Source organism: Melanotaenia boesemani, chromosome 4 (assembly GCF_017639745.1).
Source record: "Melanotaenia boesemani isolate fMelBoe1 chromosome 4, fMelBoe1.pri, whole genome shotgun sequence".
In the NCBI taxonomy this organism is placed as follows: domain Eukaryota; kingdom Metazoa; phylum Chordata; class Actinopteri; order Atheriniformes; family Melanotaeniidae; genus Melanotaenia; species Melanotaenia boesemani.
This window is the reverse complement of record NC_055685.1, coordinates 12,143,023-12,158,129: the sequence shown is the minus strand read 5'-3', so window position 1 is coordinate 12,158,129 and position 15,107 is coordinate 12,143,023. Positions and strand designations below refer to the sequence as shown.

General features: G+C 39.4%; 1 protein-coding gene across 2 annotated transcripts; it reads left to right on the top strand.

Annotated features, from left to right (window-relative positions):
* The first annotated feature begins 2,353 nt into the window (after positions 1-2,353).
* Positions 2,354-13,637, top strand: crmp1 (collapsin response mediator protein 1). Of its 2 annotated transcripts, none has more exons than XM_041983710.1 (14): positions 2,354-2,833; positions 4,545-4,633; positions 5,749-5,933; positions 6,035-6,199; positions 6,957-7,018; positions 7,147-7,227; positions 7,828-7,896; positions 7,993-8,113; positions 8,237-8,393; positions 9,789-9,930; positions 10,032-10,202; positions 11,096-11,275; positions 12,098-12,263; positions 12,371-13,637. In XM_041983710.1, exons 1-14 carry the CDS (start codon positions 2,483-2,485, stop codon positions 12,460-12,462), a joined length of 2,031 nt encoding a protein of 676 aa, XP_041839644.1. In that variant the 5' UTR covers positions 2,354-2,482; the 3' UTR covers positions 12,463-13,637. The 2 variants fall into 2 exon arrangements, with proteins under 2 accessions (XP_041839644.1, XP_041839645.1); XM_041983711.1 differs by lacking the exon at positions 2,354-2,833 and adding an exon at positions 3,428-3,640.
* The last annotated feature ends 1,470 nt before the right edge of the window (positions 13,638-15,107 follow it).

Here is a 15,107-nt window from a genome sequence, read left to right as displayed (position 1 = left end):
CTCTCCCCTGTGACACACTCCAGCTCCTCCTAGACTGGCATTCCCAGGGCAGGAAGGAGGAAGGATTTAATTTATTTAAAAGGGACAGTAATGGACATAAAAATGTACATATGCCACAATTAGCCAGTAGCTACTTTCCATGTAGTCCCTGGCAGGTCCAGGAAATATAAAAACAGGTTACAACAATTGTGACAGAAAATTGAAGACAAAAAACATCTACACAATGCAACGCTTGGGAGATTAGACATAAATAAAAGAAAAGTCATTGGTGGTTACATGTCTGCTTCCTCATTAACCCACATTTGAGTTTTGTATTAAATATTTTGAATGTGGCACAGTCTCTAATATCAGCTGGGATGCTGTTCAAAATTTCACTTCCTTTGCCTCTAATAGAGGCTCTGGTTACTTTACCACTTATACCGGATGTAAACTTACATTCAAGAATGGTGGAGAGAGCCCATGCAACATTTTATAAATCAAACATGCCACTTTACATTTTTTTAATTTTTCAAAATTTGGTATATTGTATTTCTGAAATATTAGAAAGTGATGAAACAAAAACAGTTTCTATCAAATATTTTCTAAAGCTTTTTTGTATAAAGATTCTATTGGTTTAAAAGTAGCTATGTTTATCAGTGACCAGTTAGTAAAGTATGTGAAAAAAAATCGTACAATAAAGAAACATTTTAGCAGTATTTGCTGACAATAATGATCTAATTTGTCTCAAATTACAGATTAAAATTTACAATTTTTTAACATGATATTTAAAAGATAATGTCAAGTCCAAAGTCACACCAAGATACTAAAACTCGTCAACAATGTGTAGCTCCTCTCTAAATAAATAATCCCTCTCCTCAGTCTGTCCCAGGGTCTCATGCCTGTAGGATATGGCCAGAAAACTTTCGAAGGATAACCAGAAGGCATCCTAATCAGATGTCTGAACCACCTCAGCTGAATCTCAGGTTTAACATGATGGAGGGGTTTGTGTACCTTCAAGATCCTGAGGGCTGTGCTAGCCCCTGGTGGGGTCTCTGAAAGGACAGTATTCTCACTAGAGGGGTGAGACGAAGAATGATTCATAGATCTTGATGGATTGACAACTATAGTTTTCAAACCTTGTCTGGGAAACGGGAAACCAGACATTTTCAAACAGTGTAGTTTATCATCCCACAGAGAAAGAGTATTCACCAGTGGAAAACAAGGGAAAAAATGCCAATAATCCCAAAAGTCCCGCAAATTTACCTAAAAGTCAGGCAGTACAATATTAAAAAAAACAGTGAAAACTTTATAACTACACCTCAGGTTCTACAGGTCTCTGTTAAATGTTAAAGTTCATCACTATACAATTTGAAAAAGTGTAAAAGTTTCTTCTTTGCAAGAGAAACATGGCAGCACAGTTTAGGTTTCCAAAGTTGCATCTGAACACAAGACTTCTATAATAATGCATTAAATGTTTAAAAAGCAGTGGAAAAGTTGGTGACTGATGTCTGTTAAAACATACATCAGTAACAGTGTGTGCTTTATATTCAGCTAATGCTGTGGAATGGTCCCTTTATTTAAGTAGATTATGGGGTTCTAGGTCAATATGTCAGCCTGCACTTAATCGAGTGTGGCTGTCTCCTATTTGGCACTATGACATAAAAAACTGACAGCTAAGATGTTAGGTATGGTCTTGATATGGTAATACATGAGCCACAAATGATGTTCTTAGGCAATACATAAGCATTGTATTGTGATTAAATGAATAAATTAATCAGCCAATTATTTCCTCAGTATTAAGATGTGATCAAGATATTACAATTGCCTTGTGCTCAGTGAAAGCATCTTGTGGTTGCATTCACATTACCGAGTAAAAAGACAACTTGTTTGGGTGATTTTATTTATGAACAGCACAGACAAATTAAATGAATGATTTGCTATCAATTTCTAACAATTAAGGATCACAAAAGTATTTGGTCATGCATGTAATATATCTCAGGAAAGTATGATAACAGGGGTATACTTTACATCATTTACTCAACCTAGGTCTCTTGATATTGAGCAGCTTTTTGTGTGACAACAGCTAACCCTAAAAGATCAAAGACTGCATCCCCCACCACGCCCCATGCAGATGTGGGTTAAAAGACGACACATGCTGCTTTAATCCACTGATGGAGTGACCTGCTCACGCACACGATGAGAACAGTATTGTTCTAATTTATCCACAGTGGTATAGGTATACTCCTGCTGCACTAATGCAACACGTTAAAATGAGTTCACTCTCACACCAGCAGCCCCTTTAAAACTGGATCATTGCATCACTGGAGTGCTTGGAGAGAGATGGTTCTAGGTTGCCCGAAGAGAGCCGCTTTTTTAGTTCCCAGCGTCGAATGAGTGCGCTTGCCTGGAGAGGCGGGACTGTGACCCGGTTTGACGTAAAACTAGCAAAACTGTCTGTATCGCTTCAGACTGGGGGAAGTTCAAGTCTCCCGTAGAAGCCACGATGTCCGACTGCAGGAGGCAGTGGAACCGGGAGGATGAGCTCCCGGTGTACCTGGCGGGACCAATCACCACCGGGCCAAACCAGAGGAAAACCTACGGGATGTTCAGCTCCGTGGAGGGGGCGTTTGAGAGCAAGACCATCGATTTCGATAACTACGCTGTGGGGAGGAAAGGGAGCCGCACGCCGAGAAGTGGGAGTCGGGAGAGGGTCTTGGACACTGTTGACCCCATGGAGAGGGCGCCCGGAGAGGCCCGAGGGGGGTCACAGACCAATTCGCCCGAGGAGACAGACGATGCGCGGGCTGGTATTGAGATCAGATTTTCTTCGGAAGAAGAAGGCCCAAATGGAAAGGTAGGAGCGTTGAATTTACGCATGGGTTCTGTGACCTATTTTCCAATGGCTGTTCTCAGTAAATATAAGTCAAAGCTTACAGAAACGACAACAGTAAACGCCCATCGCCTATAGCAGGTGGAAACCTAGCTACTTATTTAGAATTTTCATTTGATGAAAATAGCCATACATTTTTTTAAAAAAATAATCAATAGTGTGCAGAAATGTTGTATTGCCTCAGTAATTTCTCACCCACCAGGACAGAAAATATTTCAGTCTGCATAAATGATGAACTTGTGCTGCACTGCAGTTTGACTCTTCCAGAGTCTACGCAACTCAAACAAGCATCCATCCAAAAAGACGTAACCGAAGTGCAACATTTCACTGTGGTGCTGAACTGGTCAGCGACAGTCAGCATCCACAGCTATTGTTTCGGTGCCTTCTCCCTTGAACCGTCTGTGTGCGCGTGTGCCTGTAGGGATGCTTGTACGCTTCGTAGACGTTGACAACCATGTTTTTCTTCTATACCGTGAACGCCACCGGATAAAACACTCGGTGTCCGAATGCGCGCACGCACAGGATCGTCACTTGCCTGTCACTTGCGCGCGCCACGCAAGCCCACGCAGTCGCACGGCGGTGGATTCATCGCTCTGGTCTTTCCAACAACAATAACCAACTCATAACCAGAGGGATAAAGAGCCACAGAACGCACGGGGTGCTGGTGTCATCCCAATCCGCTTCTGAGCTGACTGTCGGGGGGGGCAGAGCGACGGAGAGAGCATGTCTGGGAGCAGTTATCAGGGGAATAACAGCATCCCCCACCTAACGGTAAGAGACCTGGTTAGAAACGAGCAGCAAGTGGATAGGCTCTCTTGTATGCAAATCCCTGCTGCAAGGCTGAAAGGGGATTAAATTCTTAGTGAATGGCAAAGAGCAGAAGGCCTTTTCATGTATGTCGCTTCTTTCTTTGTGAGACTTTTGCCCAATTACCAAGATAGTTGACAGTCTTCTGTATGTGTGCCCAATGCTGTGGGTAGCCTGTACTCTCTCTGGGTTGGACAGTGTTGTGTAATCCCACCGCCTGCCTTCGGGATTAAATCGGTTGACGTGACCGTCAAATCAGAAGTATGGCACTGGAATCGCTTGCACAAAGAAACAACGCGATGTGAGGCTTTATTTGTAAAAACTGTGCATTCCTTCTCCACTTAAATGAAGCATGCATCTTCATATCGTTAATTATTTCAGAGGAATCTGATGTGCATATTTATTTGTTTGTTTATTTTATTTTTGCAAGGATACATTTTTAAGATGCTGATAATTCAGCAAACTGCCAACCGTCAATATGTGGAACCATGGGTGATCACTCGTTGTCATGGAAACCTACCATCCTCTCAATCCTGTTGCCAGGCACTCTCCATGGTGAAAGGGTGTGGATATATAGTAGTCAGAGAGAGAGAAAAAAAGGCATAATTTAACAACTTTCTTCACAATATTCTTTATGAGATTGTGAATTTGAGATATGCTGATACTCTATTATGATGATCATTAAGAAAAGGAAATATAGTAAAACTTCTTTTTTTGTGAGATTCTGAGATGCAAAACACTTTTCTGGCTATGGATTTTTTTTTTATCTTATATTATTTTTTACTGTCCATACTTGCTGTAAGGTTGTTGACTACATAACTGATTGTGCAAGTTACCAAACACCTGCTTTCCCTCTTCTGTCCTGCAGAATGAAAAACTGCTGATCAAAGGAGGGAGAGTGGTCAATGATGACCAGTCTTTCTATGCAGACGTCTACATTGAGGATGGGCTCATCAAGTGCGTATGTAGAAACATTGCAGGAGTGTATTACATTATGCAAGTCTTAACTGTCTCTCATTTCTTTAAACAGAGCAATAAAATTTATAAAGTTGTGGCATTTATTGAAATGTGCCAACATAAATGGAAATACACTAAACTGAACTTAAGTTAACTGAATAATACTTCATTTAACCAAGGAAATGAAGTTTTTGCATGATAAAGAACCCATGAGATTAGCAATCATTACTCATTGCTCATTATAATAAAGCCATTGCACAACTGAGTGCAGGAATGACCTTCTGTACAGTTCTTTGTTAGACCTGAGCTGGAAAAACTGACTGAACATACTTCACTTTTTGATCACAGCCTCACAACAGGAGCATCAACTCTCTGGTGTATATGAACCTCAATCCCAAAATATAGGCTAAGGTGAAGATTAATCAGTCCTTAAACCTTTTACCACTGATTTTCAGTCCAGTTCATTTATAATGTGGCATACTTTTCTTCACATTTCCCTTCATTAAGAATTGCTTCTTGACAGCCACCTTTCTCTCTAAAAACATTTTTGATGAAGCTTCAAACTACATCGATTAACTAACCATATGCATTTCTCAGGTCCTGTCTAAGGCATTTAAAAGTTTTTCCCTATTTTTTTTTTAAAGAATGTCACTTTCAGATATTGTTAAATTGCTGTAGATAGATGAATTCTTTGGCCTATCAATTCTCCTTTTTGTCCTCCTCAAATTTTCTGAGGACATTTTGCACATCATGCTGAGATATGCCAGATGTTTACCTTGATCTTTGGGAATTGCCTTATTGGGGTAAAGACATTGTTTAATGTCTTTGACAAATGAGTGGAAAGGAGCCATGTTAAAAAGAAAGAAATATCATCAGAAAGCCTGGAGAAGTGTTGCTCTAGTTTAGACCACTAAAGAAAAAAGAAAGAGAAAAGTGGCTCCAGACTTCTGCACAGTACTTCATTTCATTTCCTGCAGTTTCTGCTTTTTGCAGATGCTTCACCTCTACAATCATGTATGTTCATGAACACACATAGATCTTTGTTATCACTGTACCTTCATTTTTCTTCTCTGCCATCCATCCACTTGCCTCTTTGTGTGTCTAATCCTTGGCAGGCAGGTGGGGGAGAATCTGGTTGTGCCGGGGGGTGTCAAGGTGATTGAAGCCAATGGCCGCATGGTAATACCAGGGGGGATAGATGTCAACACATGCCTGATGAAGCCCTACCTGGGCACAGAGCCTGCTGATGATTTCCTTCAGGGAACTAAGGCTGCCCTTGCTGGGGGAACCACCATGATTAGTGAGTCTGGACACCTGGATACAAAAGAGTACATGTCAGCTGCAGCATAACATGTAGGATTAAGTGTTGCATCCTAACATTTGATCCTTCCCACCTTTCAGTTGATCATGTGACCCCTCATCCTGGGGACAGCCTGCTGGAGGCATTTGAGCGCTGGCAGGAGGCTGCAGATAAAAAGGCATGTTGCGATTACTCTCTGCACGTTGACATCCCCCAGTGGAATGAGAGTGTTAAAGATGAGCTGGAGCTGCTGGTGCAGGATAAAGGTATATTGGTTTCTAATTTTTCCTTCTTATATTTCAGTGACAGCATCATTGCTGGAACTCTTCTTTCCCATGTTTGAACACATTTCACAAGAACATTAGGGACAGATTTAGAAGCAATTTGGCCAAGTGCTGAATCCTCTTATAGCCAAGGCGCACTGGAGATCCATTGTTTGTGTCATAATGCTGTCATGGTGGCACGGTGCAATTTTTCCTTGTAATCTTTTTAAAGCAAAAATAAACTAAATTTCTTTTGGGGCAGCTGCAAAATAAACTGTAGATCAGATTACATTTTTTTTCTGTTTAAGTTTTTGCTCCCACAATTTGTCTTAATCCTTGATGCCTGGTAATTAAACTGCCTGGCCAAAAAATATAAATAAATAAATTTTAAAAAGTTGCAATCCAATAATGGAATAACCTGCTCATTCAGTATATTCAGATATCAGCTGACTTCATTTTTTGGACACATAATGTTGCTGAACCTAGACCTGACTAACTGCATAAACCCCAGATCATAGACTGCCCCCACAGGCTTGTAGGCATGATGGCTGCATCACTTCATCTGCCTCTCTTGAACCCATCCCCCTGGAACAGGGTAAATCTAGACTCATCAGATCTCATTACCTTCTTCCATTGCTCCAGATTCCAATCATTATGCTTCCTAGCAAAGTGAAGTTGTTTAGTTAAATCCAGGTGGTGACTCTTTTTTTGCCAGTGTACATTGTCATCACAATGCCGTTGTTGTTTCCACTCCTGTCAGGTATTAACTCCTTTCAAGTCTACATGGCTTACAAGGATGTGTACCAGATGACAGATTCTCAGGTACAGTTCACAATAATGAAAAATATTAATTACTTATTTTTTATAAGCTCATTAATGACTTAACTCGTCATGCAAATTACATTAGTGTGTGATCCTTACTCTTCGTATTTTGCTTGTACCCCCTGTAGATGTATGAAGCGTTCTCCTTCTTGAAGCAGCTGGGTGCGGTGGTGTTAGTTCATGCTGAAAATGGAGACTTGATCGCTCAGGTACGTGCTGCAGTCTCTTGCCTTCATATCTGCCTTCAACCTGCACTGCAGTTGAGAAATGCTCTTGTTATGTAACTTCTCATTCCTCTAAAGGAGAGATAGAGGATGAACGCTGCTGCAGCAACCGCAGAGGATGACAGGTTTAACTTAGGCCACAATTACTGTTGAACATTATGATTATAATGGTTATAATGATGATGATGTAATTATGATTAAGAAAGCAAGGGTGATGATGCTGATAATGCTGGGCAGCAACTATTACTTGCAGTCAGGGAGACAATGGTCCAGTTTACTGAGGATTATTTAGACAAAAATGTATGATAATATCATAATGAGAAGTGATAATGTATGATAATGATACTCATTTTAGTAATAAAATTTAAATAGATAATACAGGTTTCAATACAAATGTTTATTGTTGTGCAGACAGCACTGTCAGAAGCACAATCTGTGTCTCCAACACGAGTTCCCTACAGTAGCTCAACATTTTAATATTACAGTTCTTCTTTTACTGATAACATGAGATGGCATGAGATGCCATCATAGGCACCGAGAAGGTTCATAGCAAACATGTATTTCATTCTGTAATTTGTCTTTTAGGAGCAGAGAAAAATCCTTGGAATGGGCATCACTGGTCCTGAAGGCCATCCTCTGAGTCGTCCCGAAGAGGTGATTTTTTTTTTTTTTTTTATGCAGCCTTTCTGCCCATTAATAAACCTATCAGTGAACAGTTCAGAAGTGTGTTTTTATCCCCTCTCCCTGCAGTTGGAGGCTGAGGCGGTGTTTCGTGCCATCGTTCTTGGCAACCGTGTGAACTGTCCTGTCTACATCACAAAAGTGATGAGCAAAAGTGCAGCTGACACCATCACTCAGGCTCGGAGGAAAGGTAAGCTCTGTTTTCCCATTAATTTTTGTCACCAGGATCTTAATTGTAAAACATTATTTTCTGTGTTTTGTGAGGGATTCTTTTTAAGTCAGAAATTAACTGTCAAACTGTCATCTTATACAGGTTCTGTGGTATTTGGGGAGCCAATTACAGCTAGCTTGGCAACTGACGGCTCTCATTATTGGAGCAAAAACTGGGCCAAAGCAGCTGCTTATGTGACCTCTCCACCTTTGAGTCCTGACCCCACAACCCCAGACCATCTCCACACACTGCTGGCTTGGTAAGACTCAAGCTTTTTTAATGAATAATATATATACCCTCTAGAAAGTATAGTCTGAAATGCTTTTTAAATCTTGATGACAAATTTAGCCTTTGTTTATATGCAAACTTGAACAGTTAAAAACTTTTCTAATTAATGCAATAACCTCTGCACAATGTTAAATGCAAATAAGCTGGATGACAGGAAAAGCGAGGAAGTGCAAAGATCTAGCTGTTGTTTACTCTTGCACATTAATTTGGTATTCATGCCACAGATGACTGTTAGTGTGATACTCAATGTCACATCAGCTTCAGTATTATGGAGAAACAGATGGAGAGAAGGTGAATGCGTGAAGAGAGGCTGGGCAGAAAGAAATTTGGTTATGCAGACATGTTCATTTACTAATCAGTTTAACTGGGTATAAACTGCATTATATTGTTGATATTAAGTTGTAATCCGGTCATAGAGAGGGATGAAGTGCACCAGACTAAATCTACCTGTTCACCTCAAACTTACAGACGCACACTAGCATCTTCCAGTTGCATATTTTGGACCGTCCCCGATTCCATAAATAGAACAAGGACTGAAGTTCCTCATCATCTGTTGCCTTGGCTACCAACTGCCTCCCCCTCCTCCCTCTCCTCCTCCTCCTCTGTTCTTCCAGCCTTCGTCTGCAGTTCCAGCTTCTCAGGGCGGGTCTATTTTGTCACCCTGGTGGTGTGATACTGCTGTTGTCTTTGAGTCTCTCCTGAAATGATGGGGTCTATTTTTAGGAGGCTCCTCTTCAGTGATGGCAGCACTTTCTCAGTTTTCAGCAAGGCCTATTGTCTCTGTAATAAGCACTCTTGGCATTACGATGATCCCACTGTGCACTATCACAGACTAATCACTATAATTAATGACTGAATAATATGTGATGCTTTCAAGATAATGATTATTAAGCCATCTCATCAGTTAGACTGAGCCACTTTTAGAGTGTGAGGTAAAGTGAGTGTGTGCATTGACTGTATTTCATGGTGAAGGTTTTAGCTGTGTAACATGTTCTGACCAGTTCAGGTGACTGGTTTTAAGTTACAGACTTCACATAAAATGCTCAATGAGGACACCTGGTGGCTAATTTAAAATTAACGTCTGTCTATGTGTTATCCTCTAGAACAGGGGTCAGCAAATCCGTTCCTCAAGGTCCTGCAGGTTTTATATGTTTCCCAGCTGCAACACACCTGATTAAAATTAAACTGATCTCCAACAGCTGGTGGTCAAGTTCTGCACGTACCTGTTAATAAGCCAGGAAACATCTAAAACCTGCAGGACAATAATTGTCTTAAAATGATTTTACTTTTTCTTTTTCTTGGCATGAGTTTCCTATAATCCTTTCTTTAATAATGGTTGTTGTATTACTTTGTTTTCCCGACCCAGTGGGGACCTTCAGGTGGTGGGCAGCGCTCATTGTGCATACAGCACTTCCCAGAAAGCAGTTGGCAAAGACGACTTCACCTTAATCCCCGAGGGAACCAATGGAGTAGAGGAGAGGATGGGCTTTGTCTGGGACAAAGCTGTGGTGAGCAATGACTGCGTCTGTTTATGTACTTTGTGCTGCTATTAATGATTATAATGACTTTTTTGTTTATTATTCTTAACATCAACCTATTTGTCACTTAGGCCATGGGGAAGATGGATGAGAACCAGTTTGTGGCTGTCACGTCAACCAATGCAGCTAAAATCTTTAATCTTTACCCACGTAAGGGTCGCATAGCCGTGGGCTCCGATGCTGACATTGTCATCTGGGACCCTGACAGCATCAAAACCATCACTGCCAAACTCCAGCAGTCGGTGAGGACACAAAGAAAGTAGGGCAGAAGGAAAGAAAAGGTAGTCAGGGAAAAGGGAGGATTTGTCTGTCAGGTGTGAAATGTGCAGAGTGGAAAACTAAAATACTGGAGTCTTAAAAAGACTTGATTCAACTACAAAAAGAGAAAAAAAAATCTTAACTTTACTTTAGGTGGCATCTTTAATTCATATTATTATCAGGCTTGAAAAGATCCAAACTGTATCTCTCTTTCTACTTTATAACAATCCTTGCCCAGTTGAATTTTGTGTGAAAATCACTCTGAAACAACTAAAAATGCCCTTAAAAATAACTGTACCTTCCACAGAAAGTAGTTTCAGTGGAGAATGTTCATTCTGTGGATTTTCAGGACATTTTCTCTGATCCTTTTGGGCATCATAAGCAAAGCTCCATTTACTTCACTGTAAATTAGGGTTGGCAAGAGATACCTCTGGGATAGCCATAAAAAACCTGGAGAAAATAAAAGAAAAGCAATCCGCAAATCTAATTGGCAATGGTAGTAAATACATTTTGACTTAATATACTCTGTATATTCACAGATGAAATGATGCATTCAAACTCAGTAGAATTAACATCAAAAATTCTGCCTCGAGAAAATTGGCACAATGCAGAGAAACTGTTGATGTATTCAGGCTGTGCTGCATCTCACAAAGGCTCCTTATCCAGACTGGTGCCAGCTTTAGGTAATAATTCCCCTTTCACCCCTCACCCATTCAGTGCTACCATCTTGCCAACCCATCTCCCATATCGACAACTCATCCATTTATTTTTTATTGCTGCATCTACTGAGCCCTTTAATGGAATGCTCATTCAATTAGCCTTCATATTGTTCATATATTCCTCCTCTCTGTCTCATAAACTCTCCCTCTCCTCATAGGCTGTAGAATACAACATCTTTGAGGGTCTGGAGTGCCGCGGTGGGCCAGCACTGGTGCTGAGTCATGGTCAGATAGTTTGTGAAGGGGGCAAACTGCAGGCTCAGCAGGGTACTGGTCGATTCATTCCACGCAAGCCCTTCCCAGACTACGCTTACCAACGCGTTAAGTTCAGAAATCAGGTAAGGTTTATTGAGAACTTTTTCTTTTCTTTTTAATTACCTCCTTTGATTCAATTTTTAAATAAATCTCAGAAATGGAATAAGGAAGAAATGTATTAGATTTTAGGGGTGATCCAGATCTCTGCCTGGATCCATGATTTTTTTTAAAGGATTCTTTGCTATGGGGAGATAAGGATAATTTTGCCATTTGCTCTCTCTGAGTGCTTTTAGTTTTACAATCCTTGCAAATTCCCTGATCATACAGTTATACAGGAAAATTTACATATAAGCGTATATCATTCAACGACACAAATGTCATGGGAATGTTGTGTATTTAGCTATTTTCAACTGTTTTAATGGATTTAATGTAATTTCAGGAAGCTTACACTGAATCAACACTGCAGCAAATAGGCTGCATTTATTTTATTTTAGATGTATTTCGTGAAAGTCTTCTGCTCTATCAAAAAAGGTGAAAAGAAAAACTTGAAAAATGTTGTCCTGACTTTCAAGTTCATGATGGGAATTTATCAAATTCCACTGTCACAACTGTGAATTCTGAGAATATGTATTAGGAATCTAAAGATTTGAAGTAGACTTTTGTGTCCTTATACTTGAAGGATACTGTACTATGATTCTATTCAGGGAATTTCCTCAAAATTCATGGACAAAGCAGTTTATGATTTACTTAAAAAGAACACTTTTTTTCTCAGTTTACAATTTAGATGACTTAGCTAAAAAACAAGTCCTTCAATGCTGTGTTATAGTGAACAAAAGGTTATAGTCTTCTTCTAAACAGTGATTTATAATTTGCTTGTTTTGTGTTGGTGTGGATCTTCCATCTAGGTGAAGAAGCTGCAGTGTGTCACTCGTGGCATTTATGATGGCCCTGTGTATGATGTTGCTCCCACTCCCAAATACATCACTCCTGCTCCGTCAGCTAAAACTTCCCCCACATCTCACCAACCACCACCAGTTCGCAATCTTCATCAATCCAACTTCAGCCTTTCAGGTTACTGGAATAAAAACACTTAGAACTGAAAAATACAGAAATTTTCCAGTTGCACGAAATTAAGGAGGCTCTGAATGTCTGTTTAAATTTGTCTTTTTGTCTCTCAGGTGCTCAGATTGACGACAACGTCCCTCGCAGATCTGGCCACCGCATTGTAGCACCCCCTGGTGGTCGCTCCAACATCACCAGCCTTGGCTAAACACTTGACTGTGCACAGTGTGGCTGGGGTAGTTGGGACGGGGTCTTGAGTGTATGCCTAAGTGTATGTGTATGACTGAGTGTGTGAGCACACTGGCGTGAATGAATGCCCATTTTTTTTGTACAATAGTGATGCACTCTTTGATGACCACTATAATTTTATGAGCTTGACATGGTCATTTGCAATATGCATATGAATACTTCCAAAAACAGTGTGACTCACAGTCAACTATTTAAATCTAGAAGAAGCTAATGTTAACACACACACACACACACACACACACACACAAACAAATCCGGCCTCAATCCACTCAAACACAACCTTAGTAGGGTTTTTTTTTTATGTATGTTTTTCTTTCCATCCTCTCTTGAGCATGACTTCCTACTTGTTCTTACTCACCTTCCACTCCTTAATGTATGGGTCTGCTCAGATATGGTGCTCCTTTTCCACCATCTGGTGGACAGCTGAAGAAATATCAGTTTTTTTTCCTGCATCTGATTTTAACTCTTTAGCATTTTCCTGTATATTTTGATGTCACTCCAATGGCTTAGTTATACGTACTGCATGGACAACACTTTACACATTGCACTACTCGTGTATAATTGTAGAAATGATGGGGCACTTAAAATAGTAATCAAAGCACATCTGCATTCAACAGCACAAACATATTATACTGGTGAATGTATGCTTTGAAAATTTTATGGAATTTACTTTGGATGCAAACAGCTGTCCTGTTCAAAACATGAATTCATCTATAAGATGTTACTGTATCTGCAATAAAAGCAATGCGAGTCTCCTCCATCAGACACTATATGCAATGTCAATGCTCTTCTGTGAGGTGTGAAAGTAGATCAGTAGCTAAGCGGAAACAACAGTTGAATTACATGATGTGCTTACAGCAAAGACTTCACCGTGTGCGTCATCGTTTTCTGCCAATTGCTCTTTCGCTTCTTATAATGATATTCTGAATTTACTGCTGTAAAAGGGCTTTGTCTCCTACCACCGCTCTTCAAAACTTCATTGACAATCTTTTTAATAATTGTTTTATTCATTTCATTATTTCCAGGTGTTTTCTTCAGTATGTTATATTTGGTGTTTCTGTGCCGCTCTGCTTTTCTTGTTGTTGTTTGATGTCTCCAATGGAACCACTAATTATTAATAAAGACTTGACTGTTGTTCAAAATGATGGTAAATTAAAGCAAAACAAACACTAATATTATTCTTGCTCAAGTTTTTAGGTCAATTTTTGCGGCAAAGTTGTATATTTTTAGCTGTATCTTTACAGCACAGTTTGGAAATTGCAACCTGATTGGAAAAGAAAACAAAGCAAAACAAGCTTTTATACCAAAAAAGAAAGGAAACTTACATTTTGTTGTTGTTACAGGGAATATAACTCAAGTCTAATTAAATTTACATAATGAGAAGGGTTAGAATGATCAAGAAAAAAAATGCAAAAAGGGATAAAATTTGATATATTTTTTAAAACCTTTACAAACATACATACAAGCCCATCAGGATACTTTTAAATCAAATATAAATAATTTACAGCCTGTTAACTTTTCAGAATGAATAGCAACTTTTACATTACATTGTCAGCTTCAGTACACAGTCTTGGAGGCAAACATGGAGAAAAACACATAGGAGGCAAAAAGACTGGACGTGACGTTGAGTTACTTTAATGTTGACATTTTCACCAGGACACCCTACACCAACCACCAGAATGACTACAGCTGACTGCTTATATAGACAAGCTTAAATGGCTCATTTACATGGGTTTCCAAAGACAGCTATATACAAAAAAATAATGGAAAATATTTACACTAAAAGTTTTCCAGAGACTATACATATATTTACACAAACCCAAATTACTCAAAAATAGTACTAAATAACCAAACCAATGGTTAAATAAACCATAAAAAGTCTATTAAGTATAGTTCCCTCCTTCCGGAACAAAGAAATGGCGCATGAACACCTGGGGACATCTTTTGACTCTGCACCACTCATGGAAGACAGAAAACAGCCAGAGGTAAGTACAAATATTAAATTAACTTTTCAGTATCTTTACTGAATACTTTACTTAAAATCATCAGTGCACTGTTTACTAGTTACTTAGCCAAACCAATCAAATCTACCTTGTCTTTGCAGGTGAGCATAACATGGAAGATTTCTGGCCTCTGCTACCGCACACACACACACACACACACACACACACACACACACACACACACACACACACACACACACACCATAAACCAATAAATCAATTAACTTAAACTATGTGTAATTATTCAACATTTGGCTTAAGAAATTAAACACGTTGACCAATCAAGCTTTGTCTTTGCAGTCATCAATACAAGTACATTATGAGGTATCAACGGCTCGTCATGACATACTAATATTTAAAATATTATATTGCCCATTCATTAGTTGTTTGTGGTTCAAGCCATTTTCTTGTATTAGTCATTTTTTTAAACAAAGCTATCAGTTCTAATTTTTTTTCGTAAGTGTACCACTCTCCAAATGAAATACTCCCTAGGTATAGAGAACCACAAATAATGGATATTGACCTCAAATATAACTTCTAGATCTGTGTGAATGTCTTGCCAGTAGAAAAGTAGTCTTGGAAAAATGCATAATACACAAAA